We start from the raw sequence: 22,978 nt of genomic DNA, 5'->3' as shown, positions 1-22,978 counted from the left end.
GAGTATATTCAGTACCACAAATAGCCTCTGCTTTCAGTCGCTTCCGTGTTTATCCAAGCACAATGATCCATACTATAGCTCATATATACTAATATCTGTGAATATTAAAGCGCAAAAGACTATTTAAATATAAATCCTGCATGTTCTGCATCTCCGTGTGAATGAATGATGTATGAGTGCGGTTTTATTTGCGGCTTACTTATGCATGTGACACTCGTTGTCTTTAAACCTCTGCTGTGTCACCATATGAGGACATGAATGCATAAACTTCACCTCCAGAGCCGCTCGGACAGTCACTTCATGAGCATTTACCGTTTTATCTGAAAAAACTATCGTCATAATATTATAAGCGCACAGACACCAAAAAGGACATCACGGCAACACGTCAAAATAAATGTTTGGTTTAGCTTGAAGAAATTGACAAATATATTAGGCTACTGTTGTACAGCAGATTTAGCTATATCTCAATTTAATAATACTACTGATTATAATTATTATTATTAGGTGAGTCTAGATGGTTGCTTGTTTTTTACCTGATCAATAAAGAAAATAATAAACTAAATTAATTGAATGTATTGTTTTTTTCAAAAACATTTTGCTGTAGTACTGAAATTTGTACCGAGAATCATAAACTTTTTATGGTATTGGTACTGAATGCTGGAATTTTGGTACCAGGACATCCCTAAATTAAAGTGACTGATTTAAATAGTTTTTATTTCTATATATTAAAAAATGATGTGATGTAAACATAGTGGTGGCATAATCTTTACTAAGTTCACAGTCACACTCAGACATCGCAGGACAGCTTTTCACTCTACGAGAAATCTCGTCACATTTTTATCTCTTCACACACCTAGTCAACACCCTTGAGCTCGTTCTTGCTAGTGTGTCTTCATAGGGATATTCAGCTTGCAAAATAATAATAATAATGAACAATGAAATAATGAACAATAATGGATGAAAGTTATTTATTCGTATCGTGACAGACAGTCTGAAATGTTTAGAGGTGCCAGATTATGCAGTGTTTTATAGACCAATACAAGAAACTTAAAGTCAATCCTATGGTGAACAGGTAACCAAAGTAATTCAAATAAAACCGGTGTAATCTGCTCTCTCTTATTTAATTTCATTAGTACTCTGACAGCTGCATTTTGTATCAGAGCCAGAAGAGAGACGCGAGTGAGAACGGGCTGATCACTGTTGTCCAATATTGACAGCCTGCCGAGCCCTGACAGGAAGCGAGAAAGCTAGCCGGATCCCGCTGCGAAATGCAAGAGCTGTTAGACGACGAGGAGAAAGACTTTGATGGAAGATCTGAGGGAAAAAAGGAAGAGACAAAAAGGGAAGTGTGGAACAAAACCAAAAGCAGAGCAAGACCGAGAGCTTGACCACAGGCCGAGAGAGAAAAAGACAGGCTAGATCTGGCATTGTGAATGCGCTTGGCACAGTGAGGTCCGTCTGACTGACAGAGAAAAGAAAGAGACAAGAGATACTAAGAAAAGGAATGAATACCACACTCTCCAGGGCAAACATGACAACCCAACAGGGCTCTTTGAGCGTTTTCCAGACCGGCTTGCCTGAGACGACATCCACATGTCAAGTGTCTGTCTTCATTACATTCTTTCGGAAAAGGGGACAATAGCCACGGCACTAGACTACTGCTCTGGATTTGGACAGCTCCACCTTGTTTATGACAGCCACGCCGGTTGGAGAGATGGAAGCATGCCATCAAGAGAAACAGCTTTCAGACAGCTCTGAGGACCTCCTCGCAGCAGAGTAAACAACCTCCAACTGTTTGGAAAGCTCTGGCGGTTCTCCAGAACAACGTCTGTCTTATCTCCTTCGCCATTTATCCTTTAAAGACCTGCTTCATCAGGGCTCCAGACACAAAAATCTATTAAAGCGGTGGTTCTGTGGATTTTGTCTCGGCTTTATTGTGTTTATGCGGCGCAGTATAACATGTCTTAATACTTTTTTTTTAACGCTGTATTTTTCTTCTATTCTCCCTTTACTCCACACCGCTGTCTGTGCTTTGAACGGCTCGTCTGCTTCCTGCTTCTATGAAGCCCCTCCCTCTGAGAAACGCAATGGTCTTAGATTGGTCAGATGGCCAAATGTAGTTTCCTGTATTTTTATTGGCTGAAGTGCCAAGCACAGGTTGTCATGGAAACGCCACGCCCCTTCCCATTACGGGCAGAAGTCACATCTGCGGAGACTAGCGAGGGTTTATGATGTCACCGACCCAGGAAGAAGCTCGTTGTAGTCCAAACCGGCCATTTTTGTAGGCAATAAACTGCCGTAACTTTAAAAGACAATATCTCCGTTTGCATTGAACTTTCAGCGCTGTAACTTTGCAGAGACTGTTTATGCTCAAGCAGCGACATTACACACTAACTACAGTTAAAAAAGACAAATCACATGACACCACCCTTTTAAGGTTAAAAAGGATAAAAACAGGCGCCAAATAAATTTTTTAAGTTTAATTTTGTCATGTGTTCGTCACATCTGCTCTCCTTTTACAGCATCACCATTTTCCGCCATCTTGTGCATGTCCTGGGAACTAAGATTCACTTAAAGTAGGAAATGAATTGCTTTTCCAACTTGAGTGCTACACAGTCACAAAGAATCGTTTTTTACACAGAATCTGAGCCAGTGCCACAGACCATAATAATGTCAGCATCACTTGGCCAATGAGTATAGTGTAGTGAAAGCCAGCTCTTCTTCACATGCAATTACATGGGCGGTGTTTAATTTCCTTTTTAGATCCTTTCATTCCTATGTAGACAACAGGTTAAGTACAAATATAAGGATTAGTTAGGATTTGCTAGCATATAACTAGCAAAATGCATTTTTCTAGCTGACTAATGAGTTTAAGGCCCTGTTCACACTGCAGGCAAAAGTGGCCCAAATCTGATTTTTTTTGGGGTCAAGTGACCGGGTCAGACTTCTTCAGAGGTAGTGTGAACACTCAAATCTAGCCCAGATCTGATTTTTTTCCAAAGCGGCTGCAGTGTGAACAACCAAGGCAGATTTGATGTGACTTTTACGTCAATCTATATCGACATTTGTCACAATTATGCACCGGCGAGTTAGCCCTAGACACATCAGATAGTAACATAAAAACTTGGCTAGATATGGAGAACAGCGATGGAGCGAGTCAGTGGAGGGGGAGGGAGGTGTTAGACCTGATTAGTATATGGGGAGATACTTAATTAAAGCTACGCTAGAAGGATCCTACCGTAACCGTTCTGTTTTTATAATAGCACACGAAATAGAAGAACGGGGACACAGAAGAACGTGGCTTCAGTGCCAAAGGAAGGAGACAAAAGGACAAATTAACCAATTGCTCTCTTTCTTTTCGTTCTTCTCCTCTTCAGCTCATGCTCATTAATGTTATGGCTTCCATTACGCAAAATGTTTTGCTTACTTCCTCTATAACCTCCCGAACTTTAGTGCAACAGCGTGCTGCGTCTGATGTCATTGATATTGTTCTTCTGCACATGCGGGTTAGTTTGAAACCTCAAACAGTTCACACTGGACTCAGATTTAGGCCACATTTTAAAAGGTAATGTGAACAGCCAAACAAAAAAAATCAGATCTGAAACAAAAATCAGAATTGAGCATTAGGACTTGCGGTGTGTACTATGAGCATTGAGTTTTCTGAGGTAACTTTGACGTTTCATGATATGATGCACAAGCTCTTTCCCAGGTGGAAATGCTGATCAATCTGTCAGGACACATTAGAGAGTGACAAAACCACATTTATTGCTTGTATTTCGTGATTAAATTAACAAACATATTAAAAGGTGACAGTTAAGTACAATTCTTCCTATGATTATGGATGGCTGCGCTACAAATAACGTGAAGTTCAGGCAATAACAGAAAACAGCAAAGATTAAAAGATATTAAGGATAAGAATCCATCTCAGTATCAATTAAATACGAGAAATGTTAGCGATTAGCTGGCGTCCACACAGCTGTCATGTTTATCTGTTGTGGTTTATCTTTCTTTAGATGTTCATTCATTGGCGCAGCTCTGTCGCTTTCCATCGCTCTCATGTCTAGAGCTTAGATTGGGCCCAAAAAAAAATCAAGCCCGAGCTCAGGAACTGTGTCCGAGCCTGGCCCGGCCAGACACATTAAATGTCTGTCATTAACTCCTCTCCCTAATGTCGCTCCACACCCGTAAGACCTCCGTTCATCTTCACACACAGTTTAAGATATTTTATATTTAGTCCGAGAGCGTATGCAAGTGTATGCACACTATACTGTCCATGTCCAGAAAGGGAATAAAAACATCATCACAGTAGTCCATATGAGACATCAGTGGGTTAATTAGAGTCTCTTGAAGCAGAGAAAATACATTTGGGTCCAAAAATAACAAAAACTACGACTTTATTCAGCATTGGCTTCTCTTCTGGGTTTGTGTTCAATCCTCAAATAAAGATTCAAACGGTTATGAATCAGCGGATTGATTCATGATTCGGATCACGTGTCAAACTGCTGAAATCACGTGACCAGGGTTTTTCCTACATTGAACATTTTTTGGCGGCTGCCAAAGCAAATTTTTGTCCCGCCAAAGCCTTATTTGATGAGTTATTGTGATTTATAAATTGATGTAGATTACTAATGCGCGTGACTCTGCCCTCGTTAACTCAGCCGCGCGCTCTCTCTGTCCTCAAAACCATCACCGTTCTCTCTCTCTCACTCGCGCATATCAATCAAAATCAACAGAACTGACAAAATGGTAAAAGGTCTGAAGACTGAATCCGTGCGCCACGTGGCACGTTTGCACAATATTTTCCCTGAATTACCGCTGGATGTGATTTGTGCTCAAAATTCGCACCTCTTTTAACAGACGTTTTGCACACGCAGCTGTCATGAACCATACTTTCAAATAAACAGAAAAATATCCTTATGAAGTGTTTTCTGTGATCAATCTTTTGCGTTGTTTTAAGAGTCTGGGTTCACACATAACGTGTCCGCTTTTGTCCGATTCGCGAACTAATGACTCATTTGAACCGATTCATTTTAATGAACTGATCTGTCAGGCACTGAACTCACGAATCGGTGTGTAATCATTTACTCACAACAACTCTGAAATGAGAATGAAGTGTGCTTACCCCATTAAACAAGAGGGGTTAGTACGAATTAGTCTTAATAACGCACAGTATTTTCATGTATTTATTTTGAGTATTTATATTGATAATGTGTAGTAAATTACCACAAAAAAATTTGTTTAGAATGGAATAAGGTGAAAGCAGAACAACGCAAGTTAAATTGTTTATGGCAGAGAATTAGACTATTTGTTATTACATTTTTAATCCTGCTTTTTAATAATTGTTGCCAAAATAATGAATCGGTAAACTATGCAAACTGTGCAAAAATGAGGAACTAAAGAAACAAACATCAGGACATACATAATGAGATATCAAAATTAGATGAGCAACAAAAAGCCAAAAAAATTGTTTGCATTCATTTTACATTTATTGTCAGTATTGGGCTCACAGATCACGCGGGTAGGTACTTTTACTGTTGGGGTGTGTGTGTGCGTGCATGCGTGTGTGTGTGGATGACCATGACTGGTCAGCCACCGCCGAAGACCATTTCGGACCCAGGAAAAACCCTGGTGACATTGGCGATCCGAATCATGAATCAATTCGCTGACTCATAACCGTTTGAATCTTTATTTGAGGATTGAACACAAACCCAGAAGAGAAGCCAATGCTGAATAAAGTCGTAGTTTTTGTTATTTTTGGACCAAAACGTATTTTCGACGCTGACACAGAAAGCTGATCTGTCTATGCTCGTATTTTGATGCACATGCTCAGTGAGTTTTTTTAAGGTAAACACAACAAAAGACGTGGCCGGCTAACTCGCTAAAAATACCACTCGGTGGCGGTAAAAAGGCACGCGGGCGAACTCAGCAAAAATATCCTTCGCAAATTTCTATTTTTAAGAACCTTTCAGTCTTGAGCCCTGTTTATATTCTCTTTTTATTTCTGGAAAAGACAGTTTTGTGGTCAAGGCTTATTTGAACACATCATGTGTTCAAGACTGTTATGGCTGCCACCCAATAAAAAGAGAGAACTTGCTCGAAGATATCGGCACTAAGGACAGAATGCGCGTGTAGAGGTTTGCCACCCGGACTCAGGAATCAGACCAACTCTGGCCTGGCAAAGACTTCGGTAGTTTCGCCAAAGCCAAGCTAACGTCGTGCCAGCCCACCACAGGGATGTTTTTCCGGAGAGGAACTACAGGAGCCATAAAGCTCTGGAAGATTTGAGGCTGACATTTCAGAGAGTCAGCAGGTGGGGTCGGCAAGAGACGAGGCTCTTGGCGTAGACGTGTGTCTTGCAAAACGTCACTTTCTCTGAGCTTCTTGCTCACTCTTTATTTTCTCTCCTTTCCGTGAACTCCCCATTATTCGCTCTGGTTTTGAGAAGCTGTCACTGCCTGATAGAGGAGGGTTTGGGTTGCCAGGTCCATCTCCTCATGCTGACAGCCCAGGAGGAGGTGATCTTTGATCCACACGCTCCTCTGTAAACACTGCAGTCCCAAAGGTCAGCATTTGGTAGTCAAATTACACAGCAAAGAGGAGGGTCAGCCTTTAGGTGCAATTGAACATGACTTTAGTTCAACAGAACACAACATTCTGGACGAGAATCACATGCATATGCAGGAATAATTAATGTGCCAGTGATGCAGAAAAACTAGCCGGCTGTGCGCATAAATTTCTATAAGCCGGTGTGATTTATTCTGAATGCTAATACTAAGATCTACGAGAGCTGTCAATTTTAATTCTGAAACATTCACCACAAAAAGCCATTACTGATTCTTGCTGAATGAGATATCATTAATGAGAACTAAATGAAAATAAACAGCTACTCCATTAGGATTGCTTGCACCATCAGCGCTCGAGTCCTCTGAAATAACAGTAAAGACTAGGCTAACATTACTGGGAGAAGTCGAAACTAAACAAAGACTTTCTCCAAAAGTGACTAAATTGAAAAAATGAACGACTATGTTTTTCAATCTCAATTTTAAACCAAAAAATCAATGTATCCAGAATCATCCCGCTCTGCAGTGAGCTATATTGATATTAGTGGTACTCTCGGTAAATCAAGAACAGCGGATTTAAACAATAAGACTAACTGTGTTGAGCTGGAGAACAATCATTAGTTTCTGTCCATCATTGAGAGCGTTTACATACACGTTCATAAGCCGATTATGTATAATAAGCGGTCATGTAAACGTGTTTTACTTGTGTTGTCAGTAGACATGTGCCGATTTTCGATAATGCGATTTATCACGATAATGAATATGCACGATATTGTTATCGTGGGCACTTTAAAATATCGTAAATAATAATTTATTAACAATTTATAATTTTTTTACAATGCACTCAAGAATACTTTGCCTATTAACCGTATAAATGCTCAACACCGCTGTATTCTGCCAAAGGGACGCGCTCAGATATAAACAAGCCCAACGTGCGTTTGCACATGACTGAACCGGTGAAGGAGACGCGCTGCTGAAGTGCCGCTCAGTGACAGCAGAGGGCGCTGATGAACCGGTGAAGGAGACGCGCTGCTGAAGTGCCGCTCAGTGACAGCAGAGGGCGCTGATGAACCGGTGAAGGAGACGCGCTGCTGAAGTGCCGCTCAGTGACAGCAGAGGGCGCTGATGAACTGCAGAATGCAGCCGGTTACCCCGGAAACCAGCAAACAAACAAAAACCGCGTGTAGTTTTTAAAACAGCCATTCGTTTTTGTAATCTCAATGTTGTTCATCACAGCACCAAATACTTAATACTTAAAGACTTAATAGGCTATTTATTTTCAAACTTAAACATTTTTATGTTTTAATCTGGACTACAACATGCCCTAATGATTAGAACTGTTCTGATTATTTGTTATTGTTCAGTATAACTTTGAGACATGTGACTTCATTAGTTAACATGTTAATTCATTATTATCAAACTGACAATGAAAAATACTTATAAAGAATTAATCATTCTATGTTAATTTCTTAGTTACTTTTTAATAACATTAAAATCAAAATAACTTTTTTAATGGACCTAAGATAAAACTAACAATGATCAGTATTTCTTAACTAACGTTAACAAAACATACTTTCTGTACCAAATGTAGCTATTGCTCAATCTTAGTGAATGCATTAACTAATGAGCCCTTATTGTAATGTGTAAGCCTACCTGTTGTTCTTTATAGCCTAATTCTTTTGCAATTTAATCTGTTTGAAAATTGTACTTTAACAGCTCTGAAAAATATTAAGAGACCACATAACATTGATTTCTCAAGAGAGGTCTCTTAATTTTTTTCCAGAGCTGTATATATTTTTGGTGCATTATTGTATTTAAACATTCAGTTATTTTTGTTCTTACAAAAATAGTTCTTAAAGCTGTTATGCTTTGGCAACACTTTTTTTTGCAACTTATTTCAATATCGTGATAATATCGTATATCGTGATAAAACTTCATCAATTAATCGCAACATGAAAAATTGATATCGGCACATGCCTAGTTGTCAGTTTACTGGTTTGCATGTAAACAGTGAAAACTGGTTATTTCAATAAGCTGATATTTCTGAGTTATTGCTTAATGATGTGCATGAAAACACACTCACTGATCCAAATAGTGTCTAATAAAACACATCAGATATTAAAGCGGTAAAGTGATATTATTTTGTTATTGCTTCAGTATTAGTGTTTGCTAATCCGTTTCTGAACGGTTTAGGCACAAGCCAACAGTTTGGTGACACTGTCTGAGCCTTATGTCATCATTTTATACTCAATCACGGTAATAATGTTTACCAAGGTAAAACAGGGAGGAGGTTTGACGGTATCAAAATTTAGATAATGCTAGTGGTGTAACGGATCACAAATTTAAATATTTGTATTTAAAATCCAAAAGTTGGTACTGAACACTTGTCATCATTGCAATTCTCTTTCTTGGCCTACACTGTTTAATAGAAATTATGTTGAATCACACTGCATTTAAACCTCCAAGAAAGGAGTGCTCTCCATTATTTCACTGTTTACCTAAAGCTAAATGCATTTTCCTTGCTTTACCTGAGGCAAAAAGCCATGTGTTGACTTTGAAACAGAGTACACTTTACATTATATGCATCTGTGGGGGAAGGACTAGAATTTCGCATCAATACATTTTTGTTTTAACACAGACAGTGCGCTATCACTTTACTTCAGCGTGTCCAGCACAGAAAAAATAGACTCAGTGCGGAAACGTTCGCGCTAGGGCTGGGATAAACAATTATTTTTTAAACGATTAATCTAGCGATTATTTTTTTGATGCATCGATTAATCTAACGATTAATTTTTCTGTCCGATTCGGTTACGATTCGATTCGATTATCTCCCCATTAATTGCCTAATAGCAATTTATACATGTTGATTTAATTATCTGAATGAAAAAAACTAATCAATTAACATTCCAATATATGTTTATTGCTTTTAAAATTCCAAAGTAAAAGGCTATACAAGAACAATGCATTCAATAAAATCATAAAGTGCACACACACACACACACACACACAAATAAATAAATAGCTAAGTATAAACCAACAACAAAGAAACACAATATACGATTTTTCTATGTATGCAACTCATCCTACAGGCTATGCCCATCGATTAAATATCAACAAGTTGGTTAATCAAATCCGGGGACACTGAAGCGTGCCGTGAGCGTCTCGGTTGCGTGGCGTGTCCGTTTTTGTTTCGGCTCCCACGTAAACAGGTTGGAGTTTGCACACTGCCTGTGCCGTCAATATCATAGATATATGGTCAATAGGCTGCTGCCGACGTTGTCTTTGCTGTATCAGTAGGCTATTTATGTTTAACATTAAGAACAGGGCTTCCCTCCGCATCAATAGCAGCAGCAGCGCCGCGTCAGACACGCTTCTAGTGTGCAGAGGCAGAGAAAAACGCCACACAGCCCCACGGCATGACAGTGAAAACAGTTACATGTAGAGTGCATTACGGGCGCCAATACTCCGTTTAAAACCGGAATAGTCCTGGGATGAAACTGTGCTCACTTAGAGGATGGATACCCTCGGTCACATCAGCGCGATTAGACATTGAACATTTTAAATTTAAAACAGCTTATTATGTAGGTAGCCAATGTGCACGATGCTTTCACTTGATGCAAACGTTTGTTTTTGTGATTAAAATACATCAAATATTACCAAAACATCTGTCTTCCTGTGTGCAGAAATTTGATTATGTAGCCGTGACAACAAAACGCGTGCACGCGTGCCTGTGTTAAGAGCGCTTGCTCCGTGCGCGCCGCGCGCCAACCCGCAAGCCTTGCACTTCTGAAAGTCTGAGGAGCCACTCGTGTTGCTACCATAGATATACATAATAAATAATATACTTAATTACATAATATACTTTATTCTGTATATCTATGGTTGCTACTACTCTCCGGCACCACCATCTTTATTTTGAGTCTGACGAATCGACGCGCATATTTTGCATCGACGTATTTTTTGCGTCGACGTCATCGATGACATCGACGCGTTGTCCCAGCCCTAGTTTGCGCACTTCGCACTGACAGACCGAAACTGTCCGTCAGTGAAAACTGTAATCTGTTTACATGGGTACGGAAAAAACACGCACCGCAAACAGACTACGCTGTGTGTGAAATGGGCATCAGCAGGTGTCGCTTCAGATAGCCATGCTCGATGTATTGCCACTCTCACACGGCTCTCTCATGCTGCCAGAGTAATGTTACCTACATACTGCTACAGTTGTCCACCGCCCTTCTTCCCTCATTATACTTCATGGGGAAGCCAAAATGCTCTCAAACGATGTAAATGATGCGGGATGCTTTTTTCAAGATCTTCTGCTTCTCCGCTAGCCATTGTTGACTGACTATGCCTTGTCCACGTGAACGACGGCTGCGTGTAGCTTTACTGAAAGTCGACATCGAGTTTAAAGGAACAAAATTACTTAAAAAAGCAATAATGGCAAACAAAACGGTCTTTTACTCTGCAATCGCTAAACAAAGAGAAATGTTTTTTTATTTTTATTTTTTTTATAAAGTGCAATAATCCGCGGGTCACGTGCGTGCTGAACCGTGGGTCGTCATCCGTTCGGATCACGGATCACCTGCAATCCGTTACACCCCTAAATACCGCCCAAGCCTATTACCAATTGAAAAGAATTACCAAATCGGACACATTTTGAGAGCATAATGCAAATATGAACACTCTCGCCTTGTATGAGCTTCATAACCACAGCACTAGTTTTATTTTAGGCACAGCAGATGCAATGGACCAATAACCCAGAAGCCCATCCATTACACAACTCTCCACGGAGCCTCTGGGCATCTAAACGGAGACGTCTCTAACCGCCTGAAAGGCATGCTGGTCTGGCTGTTATTGCTCATCCCCCTGACCCTCTCCGGAGGCGCATTCACACTCTCCTCTGGATTACTCTCAGCATTGGTCAAATAGAGTAGCCTGCCGTGGTCATCCTCAGCTCTAGTCAGAATATGAGTCTGATGCTCCATTGGGCTGTGATTATGGGGCGTGTTTCAACTCAACCAGGAAAGACCTCGATTGGACAGACCGACAACCAATCAGAGCAGCGGAGCGACGCATAACGTTAGTTGTCAAATGTCAACAGAGCTCAACTGCACTGTGTTGTCCGCGGGTTGAAGCGACATCAATTATGGGATATATAGACCCAGGAATGCCAATTTTAGCAGCAACCTTGCCAAAATAACACACATTTTACCCCCCAAACGACATTTTGTTTCCGGAGGTGATCATGATCATCTGTCCATCATCGGCTAAAGCCCGCCCTGATGATCTCATTGGTCAGTTTCTGTTGATCATCTGTCCATCATCGGCTAAAGCCCGCCCTGATGATCTCATTGGTCAGTTTCTGTTGATCATCTGTCCGTCATCGGCTAAAGCCCGCCCTGATGATCTCATTAGTCAGTTTCTGTTGATCATCTGTCCATCATCGGCTAAAGCCCGCCCTGATGATCTCATTGGTCAGTTTCTGTTGATCATCTGTCCATCATCGGCTAAAGCCCGCCCTGATGATCTCATTAGTCAGTTTCTGTTGATCATCTGTCCATCATCAGCTAAAGCCCGCCCTGATGATCTCATTGGTCAGTTACTGTTGATCATCTGTCCATCATCGGCTAAAGCCCGCCCTGATGATCTCATAGGTCAGTTTCTGTTGATCATCTGTCCGTCATCAGCTAAAGCCCGCCCTGATGATCTCATTGGTCAGTTTCTGTTGATCATCTGTCCGTCATCAGCTAAAGCCCGCCCTGATGATCTCATTGGTCAGTTTCTGTTGATCATCTGTCCGTCATCGTCTAAAGCCCGCCCTGATGACCTCATTGGTCAGTTTCTGTTGATCATCTGTCCATCATCAGCTAAAGCCCGCCCTGATGATCTCATTGGTCAGTTTCTGTTGATCATCTGTCCGTCATCGGCTAAAGCCCGCCTCTATAATTACTCCTCTATTGATCGAGTCCAGACCGAACTGCCCGAGCTCAGATGTTGTGGGCGGGGCCGAGTTCGGCTGTGGGCGGGGCTGAGTTCGGCTGCCATCCAGGCTACCAAAAACATGATCATACAATGGTTACAAATGGAGGCTGTGCCATGAGGCCTCAGCGCGAGAGGCACTGAATCATCAGGATGGAGGTACAGCGAGACGGATGGAGATATGAAGAGGCTGGGGAAGATGGAGAGCATTTGACGTGGTGTGAACTAGCATTACTGGAGCTAATGGGAACCTGAGCGCCACCTTTTGACCTCACATGATATTTTCAGTCACAGCGATTTTGCATGATAGCAACATAAAAAAAAAATAGCCAGTGTTATTGACGCCGCTAAAACAGAACCTGAACTGTCAGGTTAATTTGCCTATAAACGCCCGCGATTCTATAAAATATAAAACTCGCCCAGGGGGAAGTGCTGGACAGCCACTTCCACAGAAAACAACACGCATATGAACGTCAGAGAACCGAGGGAAGGGAAAACAGAGCTTTATCAAACAGCAAATGTCTGGGTTTTGTTTGTTTTGCGGCACAAACACAAAGCAGGCGGTTAATGTCTAACAGCAAGTCAGTCCTGACGCTTCAATCCAAACCGTTTGGCACAGGTCCTAGATAAAAAACATCAGGTTTTACAGGAGAAAAAGCATTGCGTAATGAGGCAAACGGCAGCGTTTCTGTCAGTCACCCGCGCCGGCTCAAGCCAAGCTGGAATTAGTGTCCAGGGAGCAAAACAAAGCAAATATAAGCGTGTTCTCTCTAGTGTGCACTTTTCTAGATGACTAACAAGCACAAAACAGGCTTGACTATTTATGTATTCACACAATATGCTGCGAGCGTTTGTTTCAGATGGGGAACCACGTATTAAACATCCTCGCTAGCCGACAGAAATCAAAGAAATAAGTGCCCTGAGTGTCGGCCGAACAGAAAACTAGCGTTATTGGAGGATAAGTGTGATCTAATACAGCAGGGCTCATTCATTACAGAGCAGGGGCACATTCATCATGAAGTTCATTTATTAATAAAAATGACTATGCATTGTTTATAAGTGCAGCTGCTAATAATATTACACGTTTGTTTATTGGAAATTTCACAGTGAAGCACAGCTTGAACTGATAAGCAATGAAAATCAAATTTAATTAACAACACTAATATGCAAAAAACTCATTTTTATAATTTCTGTGTAATTCAGTCACAATTAGGGCTGCACAATTAATCGAAGTCGAACCGCAATCGCGATTTGGCATGTGTGCGATTATCAAAGCTCAAAGGCTGCGATTTTAATGCAATAAATAAATGCCCAGTGTGTTAGCGAAGAGCGGCTCTGTGATAAACGCTGCTCCGTCTAAAAGACTGCGAGTTTGAGTCGCTTATAACGTGTGTTTAAAAAAGCAACACGAGTCAAACATCTTCACAAACTAGTGAAGCGTTCATAAACCTGTTTAACAAAAGACAACGTTTAATAACTCACTTCATATCGTCAGTCGAGTGTGTGTGAGCTGATGTGGCTTCTCATCAGAGTGAGGCAGACGATGCGTTATTGTATAGCATCTATCTCAATCAGCACTGCATTATAATACACTTTATTATTATGAAAATACCCTTGACGGCTTGAAGAACTCAAATACTCCATATTTAGCTGCAGTCGTGTTTATTGTCGTCATGTTTAATCAAAGCGTCTCTATCTTCTGTTGACAGCGTGAGCTCCACATCAGGGGTTTCCTGAAAACTAACGTCATTACTTCTCTGAGGCGAATGTGGCGTTTCCGCTCGAGGGCGCCCTCTGGCTTTCAGTATGAATTAAAAACTTTTGGGTAATCAATAATAAGAAAATAATAATACATTTTAAAACTTAATAAACTTAAAAAATTATTAATTTGTTGGACAATCCATGTTTTTTTTCAGTGTACAGGAGTTTTATTCCCCCACAGTGGATGCACAAGAGGTTCATATTTCATATTAAAGACTTTTTTAAACAAATTTTTATAAAATTTCATATTTTTTAGTCATAGGCTGTCTGCATATTAATAGGTAACCCAGCAGTTTTTTATTTTTTTTTATAAAATAAGTTTTCTGTAAAATATTACAAAAATAATAATAATAATAATTAGTATTAGTATTATATTGTTATATTTATTCTGACATACTCTTTTTATTTGTAATTATGAAAATTTTATTGTAATGGTAATATTTCTTATTTTTAAAAATATTTTTTGCAGTAATAATAATCATAATAATAATTATTAGTCACATTAATATAAAAACACAAAATGTTATATACACACACTTTTCATTTGTAAAAAATAAAAATAATAACATTTTAAATCATAATCGCAATTTTACCCAGAATAATCGCAATTATATATTTTCCCCAAATCGTGCAGCCCTAGTGACAATTAAAAAAAAAAGTTGTAGTTGTAACTCCTACGGTGGCCGATTTAGTCTAAGATTAACACGGCTTCCAGTTCGACCTCGCCCATGAGTGCTCCTTCAAGTGATGAGGTTACTTTAGAAAACTATTATAATTTGCAGTTATTTAATTTATCAGTATATATCAGTCTCAAGCAATCCCCCTCTTCACATTCGACACGGTGCCATCGAGTGTTAAAACACGAATGGTGAAGCTTGAATTTACGGGTATGTCCCTCTGTGGCTACTGTACTTTCAAGATGGAGGGGCAACATGGCGACCGGCATTCGAACCCCTCACCCGTATGTGTTTTTATGGCATATTATAAACTTACCAGAATACTTTATTACTTGAAAGAAGTAAATATACATTAATGAGCATGAGTATAAGTGTTTTTAGCTAAGAATAAACTAAAAAGAGTTACACAGTGTAGCTTTAACTCTAACAGTGATTAAATGTTAATCTGACAGCTTGTAACATCCGGCCCTTACCGTCCTCAGTTTCCTGCCAGACGATGCCCTCCAGATTGACGCTGGTTCCTGGTTCGCAGGGACCCAGACATTCTGGCTCTGTGGCCAGAGAAACATCAGACGTATTGGCGGCCACAGAGCGCGTGCGAACCATAATCTGCTCACACGAGGAGGATATTTCACTGCTTCCGATGGGAGCGAGGAGATGGAGCGGCGGTGGAGCCGGCGTGGACACAGGAGACTCCATCTGTGGGGACATTTCACAAGAGATTTGGTTAGTGAGAGATGACAACACATTATACGACCGAATCCAAACACAGTTTGTACAGCATTAAAGACTGTGCGATACCCAAGCGGCAACCTCCAGCGTATTGATTCGGATCGCGTGTCAATCTGCTGAAATCACGTGACATTGGCGATCCGAATCATGAATCAATTCGCTGATTCATAACCGTTTGAATCTTTATTTGAGGATTGAACACAAATGCGGAAGAGAAGCCAATGCTGAATAAAGTCGTAGTTTTTGTTATTTTTGGACCCAAATGTATTTTCTCTGCTTCAGGAGACTCTAATTAACCCACTGATGTCTCATATGGACTACTGTGATGATGTTTTTATTCCCTTTCTGGACATGGACAGTATAGTGTGCATACACTTGCATACGCTCTCGGACTAAATATAAAATATCTTAAACTGTGTGTGAAGATGAACGGAGGTCTTACGGGTGTGGAGCGACATTAGGGAGAGGAGTTAATGACAGACATTTCATTTTAGGCTGAACTAACCCTTTAATGCAGTAATTGGTTATTAAATATTGTACATAAAATATCATATTTTATATAGTTTCTTTTTTTTTAACTACCAAGTTTTAGGACATTTGTAGGCCTATATTTAAATAAAATATTAATGTATAAATAAAACAAATTAATTAGGCTTATTTGTAATAAATATATACATTTCTTCATTTGATTGTTAATGTAAGAATGTGTTACTTTTTATTGTACATACAATATTATATATATATACATACTTTTTATAATAACAACAATATTTTGTCACAAATAAACAATATTTTATAAGACTACTGATGTGCATTATCTAAATTTTATTCTAGTTATTAAATTAAATGATCGCAGTATTAGGACGTTTGTAGGCTATGAAACGTCAATCTGTATTTCATCAATAATAATTAATTGCATATAAGGGAAAAGGAATAAAACAAGGCTGAGTAACACTATTACAGTGAGTGTAAACCGACAGCTATGAAAGCGCAAGCTGACATTACGCTCAATGTCAAACCTCTGAGGTCAATTATAGCAATTATCAACCTGGCAAGTGTGTGTGTGTGTGTGTGTGTGTGTGTGTGTGTGTGTGTGTGTGTGTGTGTGTGTGTGTGTGTGTGTGAGCACAGTGCAGAGAGCCTGGGCTGATTTAACCTTAATGCCAAGAGCCATTAGCGCTCTGTGATTATTACTCAAGGCCAACGACGCTTAAGAGCACGGGTTCATAATCAACGCTTCATGCCATTCGCTTTCACAAACAAATTCAGCACTAGACACATGAGCCGGTTTGATACATCTAATTATGGGCTTTTGTTGAATTGAATTAAAGCTTTTTGGTGGGTGACAAAGAATTAAAAGCTAAAGCTCGGAGATAAATGTGTCAGTTTCATACAAAACAAACCATAAACTACTCCACAGTAATTACTCTGAATCTCTCTTGGGTTCGCTGGAGAATCAATTTGGGCTCAAGGGTCCGGCTGACTTTCTGACCAAACAACGCCTGCTATAGATCCGGCAGCAGATCTCACCACAGAAAGAACAAGGGCCGCTTTTTACAAGATGTAAATACGTCTCTGATGGGTTTGTATGTGAAGTTTTGGCTCAAACTACTGGTTAATTATTATAGCAAGCTAAAATTGCCAAATTTTCAGTTTTTGTGTATGTCCCTTTAAATGCAAATGAGCTGCTGCTGCAAGAAGAGGGCGGAGCTACAAGAGCACACAAAACAACAAGAGCAACGTGTTAAAAACTAGCTCAAACCGGACTTGGGCAATAATGCCTACAGAGCCAGAGAATAAATGCTGCATGGAGATAGAACAGGTATAGTTTAGTTTAATTACGGTTATAAATTATGTTGTCTTCTTGCTTTTATCCACTTTTAGTACAAGCCTTTACTAATGAGTTTTATGCAGTTTATTGCTCATAACACAAAAGATGAAGTGCCTGATTTCACAAAAGAATATTGCTGAATAAAACACAAGTAGTGCACATTATAAATGATAAATAAACTCTCTACCTTGCATTATCATCCGCATACACAGCAAATTACACAAAACTCTCCTTATGACGGACAGTAAACACACACACACACACACACACACACACACCCGTTTCCGCCACTAAATAGACAAATAAAAACTAAACTTTATTATAACTAATGGTTAAAATAAATGAAATGTTTTTTATTTAGTCATCTTCTCGTTTTCGTCAATGAAAAAAGGTTGTTAAACACTAGTTATTTTTGGTTATTGATGTTTTAAATCAGGATACATGTCCGGTCGGGCAAGTAAACTTCTCTTTCACTTGCTCCTTCAAAAAATCAACTTGCGATTAGCGCCGAGCGTTGCACTGTAAAACTTTATTTTGTTGGTTAACTTAAAAAAAATAAGTAACCTGGTGGCCTTAAAATTGAGTTTATTGAAAAACTTGAGTTGATACAATGAAGGAAATTGGTTTAATAAATAGAAACTCAAAATATTATTGTATCTGAACCACATAAAAAAAATTGATAAATCATGAAAATAGCACTATTTATTTGGCATGTTTCACTGCGTTACCCAATCAGATTACCCAATATGTTATATTACAAGATCTTTTAATAATATTTGAATAAAGGTTGTCGAATCACAAAAATCTTCTATGTATTAACTCAAATTTTTAATTTCAATGAACTTAATTCGGTAGCACTTTAGTATGGGGAACACACATTCACTATTAACTCTGACTTTTGCCTCATAAACTCCTAATTTACTGCTTATTAATAGTTAGTAAGGTAGTTTTTGTAGCGTTTAAGTTTAGGTATTGGGTCGGATTAAGGGATGTAGAATAAGCTCATGCAGAATAAGGCATTAATATGAGCTTTATAAGTGCTAATAAACAGACAATATCCTAGTAATATGCATGATCATAAGACACTAGTTAATAACTGAACCCTAAAATAAAGTGTTACCCAAAATTGTAAGGTAACCAAGTTACTTTTTTTTTTTAAATATTTTTTTACAGTGTGTGAAGGAAGAATCTGAGAGCTGAATTGAAGAGGACAGAGCAAGATGTGTGTGTGGATGTTAACGAGGGACGACTGGAGAAACATTTGTTGCCATCGTGACTCTCAGCTTGTTCTCCGAGCCGAGCCGAGGCTGTAATTGATAAAGCAGCTGGCGCTCGCCATGCCAAGGTCATGGATTTGATTCCCAGGGAATGCCTGAACTGATTAAATGAATTCAATGCAAGTTGCTTTGGAGAAGAGCATGAATATAAATGACGATGTTTGAGCAAAGCAGTCATGCAAACATCACATCTAATGCGCTTCTCTTTGCAGTGGCATCAGATTCAGCACGGCGAATTGCTCCTTGAACCATTAACTCAACAACATCTCTCTGAATCAACACTGCCTTGTCCCTCCCTTCCCCAGCGAGCGCTCGTGAAAATTTTAGTAACAAGACTGTAAATTCAAAGACCACAGTGTTTGTGAGGGAACAGCGGAGTCACGCACTCAGGACACGAAACTGAAGGGAAACAATCGAGCCATTTTCATTGCACCTCATAGCAGTCCTTTTACTGCGCTTCACTGTCTGCGGTCAGGACTGAACACGTGGCTTCAGACGGGATTACTGGAGGATTAGCCTGAGGGTGTTGCGTTCGAACACCTGTCCTCTGGGACGGTACTGAACTGTTCACACTAGGGCTGTCAAAGTTGCTCAGAAATGACACGAATATTTCGAACTATTCGAACATCTGGTTTGCGAATTTTGTCAATGACGCGCATTACGCCAATAACAGGACAAATAAATACAAAGAGACATAACTCCTTGTATAGGTAGTCTATTTAAGTTTAAACATATTTGACAACGCATTACTGACACAAAAACAAGTAAATCAACTAATGGCCAAGACACACACATTCTCACTCACTCACTCTCACTCTCTCTCTCTCTCTCTCTCTCTCTCTCTCTCTCTCTCTCTCTCTCTCTCTCTCTCTCTCTCTCTCTGATCAACAGTTTTTTGCAAGCAATTTAAGGTCGAGACTCTTGTCCCAAATATAGCAGGCTTCATTCAGTGACTGAAGCAAATATTATTAATATTAATTGTAGTTTTTCCGCATATTGAGCGCTCTGAGCGAGCTGTGCTGTGCTAAACGTGGAGCTTTTCCTTGAGATGAAACGGTGAATAATCAAACCAGTGGAAGCAGCGCATTTATCCTTTATTCATCTTTTCAGTCAGTACTAGGGCTGAACGATATATCGTTATCGTATCTATATCTAGATATAAACTTTTTAAGATATTACTATCGAAAAAAGCAACAATATCGACGTTACAGATTTCCCCTCTCCGCGCTCGCCCTGCATACAACTCTGGCAGTCACAACAAACATCAGTTTTACGAGTGTGCCCTTCAATAAAACGCTAAAGCCAGCGCGCGCGCACTAGGGACGTGGGAACTATATTGTGAGGGAGGGCGGCGTTTCCATGGTGACGCGTCATTGTTGGTCATGTGACACACACTCAGATCATCATTCATTCAGCACTGTTGTTTAAACCATTGTTGTTTAAACCGCTTTATAACGATGGCGTTAGTTGAGCTGTGTGCGCGATGGGCGCCGCCGGGTTACTTTGTGCCGCAGACGTAGTTCAGAGAATCAAACCTGTTGGATTTATATCCTCTATGTTTACAACGCGTGAATTCATCCATTTCTCACGAAATACTTAAAAGTAAGTGTTTGGTGAACTGGGACAAGAATAGAGCAAACACTGAAGTTACTTACAAAACGTGTCGAATTATAATGGAAAGGATTATTATTACCTCTTCCATAGACATCAGTGTGTACTTTACAAACTCTAAATGTATTGGTTTTTTTAGTACTTATGTGAATTTATATGTTTGAAACCTAAAATAAACAGTATGTGGTTGAAAAGACTGAAAAGTTGTGATATATGCAGCTCTGAGCGCGCCTATCTCTGGCTAAATTCAACATTTGGGTTTATCAGTTGATCGTGTGATGCACTTGATCATTCGCTCCAGGGACCAGCCTCTGATCACACCGGTGTGATCGTACGTGCGAAAGGCTTAAAAACAATATTTTCGGAGAAATGCTTGGTTTTTACCGAACACGTAGTCATATCGTATTGTATCGATATCGAGATATCTAGCATCAAAATCGAGATATGAAATTTTGTCCATATTGCTCAGCCCTAGACAGTACAGTAGCCTACACGTCAGTCACGTTTCTGTTTAACGTTAAATAAAATGAGGCATGGTATGCTAACTGTATCTTACACCGCTGGCATACAACTTTATCTCACGGCTCAACAATTTGACCTCCTACCGACCGAAACCCAAAGCACTTCCAGACGTGGCTTTAGATGTTTCGGGTTAAAATCTCTTTCTCTGCCGCGGTCGAGTTGGGCTCAGCACTTTCTGCCATCTTCACTGCAAGACGCAGCGACTTTCAGCAGCGACTATAATTTTGACTAATATACATTTTCACCTTTGAAATTCGCTTTTTAAAGCTATTCAAATATATTCAAATTTAGAATATTCGTTGACAGCCCTAGTTTACACACACACACACACACACACACACACACACACACACACACACACACACACACACACACACACACACACACACACACACACACACACACACACACACCAGGCCTAAAGTTCATGTGATGTGGACAATGCTGGTGAAACAGGTGGAAAAGTCTTGCCACTAACACAACAACAAAGAGCTCTTCAAATCCAATCGAATGGCACAATAATCCCGTGATCAACATGTTCATCACAATACAATATGCTTCACGTTACCATTGAATACAATGCAATACATCACAATATTAATATATATCATAGTGTTACCAAAAATCAATGATGAATGACTAATGGTGTGCACACAAAAAGCAAACATTCGCATCGTGTTGCACGCGGTATTACTCGTTTTCTGTGTCAGTCGCGCAAATAAAACATGATGAGTCTTAATGTACACCATCATCCACAACACTTCTTTTTGCCATTTTTTCCCATCATCAACCGCGTTGGAGATAACTTGAGGATACTTGATGACGGGTGCCAAGGTTGATAATGTGTCAATAAGCTCTTTGCTGATTGGCTTGCGTGACAACGCATCAGCTGAAATTTTCGAGTCGCCTGGTGCAAATTTGCGTCTATTCATTGACTTTGTATGCAATCTACTCGCACAAATAATAAATTCTCTTTTAGTGTGCATATACCAGAAGACGATACATTGATGCTATTAGGCAAAGATGACAATATAAACATGCAACAAGGATGGCAAAAAATGTAACATTTTTACCGAATATTACAATAATATTCAAATATTTACCACTTCCATGTTTGTGCTTGCCAGATATCAATTAAATCCCACACTCAGAGCTTTTCTGTTAAAATCATACATATTTTTATTGGGATATATACTGTATAGTAATTTCAGAGCCATTTCCCGTTTTACCAGTTTTCTTAATGTAGCTAAACAGAGAGAGATAATTTATTTGATAAATAGAATATAATAAATCAGTACATTAGATAACTTCAAATAAACCATAAGTATGAGTTGACATTTTCTTGATTTGTAATTATAGGAGAATTCGGATGAAATGGCAAAATAATTGTTTTAGCAGAACAATAATCCTTATCAGTTTAACCATGATGAATATGTGACAAGGCTAAATGTGATAACTAAAAAGTACATTCGACACAGGACTAAGACTAAATTAATACTGCCATTATTAACTTATATATATATATATATATATATATATATATATATATATATATATATATATATATATATATATATATATATATTAAACTACTAAAATATCTGTACCATATTGGTAATCGGCTATTATATTGTTTTGTTTTTCTGAAAAGGGTGAGGTAGAGGGTATTTAATGGCATCATCTAATGCCATAACTTGGCTTATTGCACTGGGAAAAATGTATTAACTTTAAAATTTTAAAATATTATTTTATTTTGTATAAAAAGTAAAATTGCTTCAAGTGAATTTAGCATCTCAGCATTTTAATGTACAGTACATGAGAAATGGATTTTAATTCTGAGATTAGCAACGAATTTCATTTAACAAAAATAAAATAAAAAAATACTCGGTCATGCAATATTGAGCAAAGCCAGTATATGATTGTGTCAACACAGCGGAGAGACCACCAAACGCAAGAGAGAAACACATGCCACTAAACCCAAACAGCCTCTCGAGTCTCACAGCGTGAGGTGGAATGACTTGAGGGGAA

The 22,978-nt window shown here is 39.3% G+C and overlaps 1 protein-coding gene across 5 annotated transcripts in view; it reads right to left on the bottom strand.

The window, feature by feature from the left end:
• znf609a (zinc finger protein 609a) overlaps positions 1–22,978 on the bottom strand; it is a 197,713-nt gene that overhangs the window by 43,301 nt on the left and 131,434 nt on the right. For all 5 annotated transcript variants that reach the window (XM_067436939.1, XM_067436940.1, XM_067436941.1 and 2 more), the window contains one exon: positions 15,451–15,676. In XM_067436939.1, coding sequence (XP_067293040.1) covers positions 15,451–15,676 — 226 coding nt within the window. The remainder of the gene's footprint in view (positions 1–15,450; positions 15,677–22,978) is intronic.

The sequence above is a fragment of the Pseudorasbora parva genome, chromosome 25, assembly GCF_024679245.1.
Source record: "Pseudorasbora parva isolate DD20220531a chromosome 25, ASM2467924v1, whole genome shotgun sequence".
Taxonomy (NCBI): domain Eukaryota; kingdom Metazoa; phylum Chordata; class Actinopteri; order Cypriniformes; family Gobionidae; genus Pseudorasbora; species Pseudorasbora parva.
This window is presented reverse-complemented; position numbering and strand designations above follow the sequence as displayed.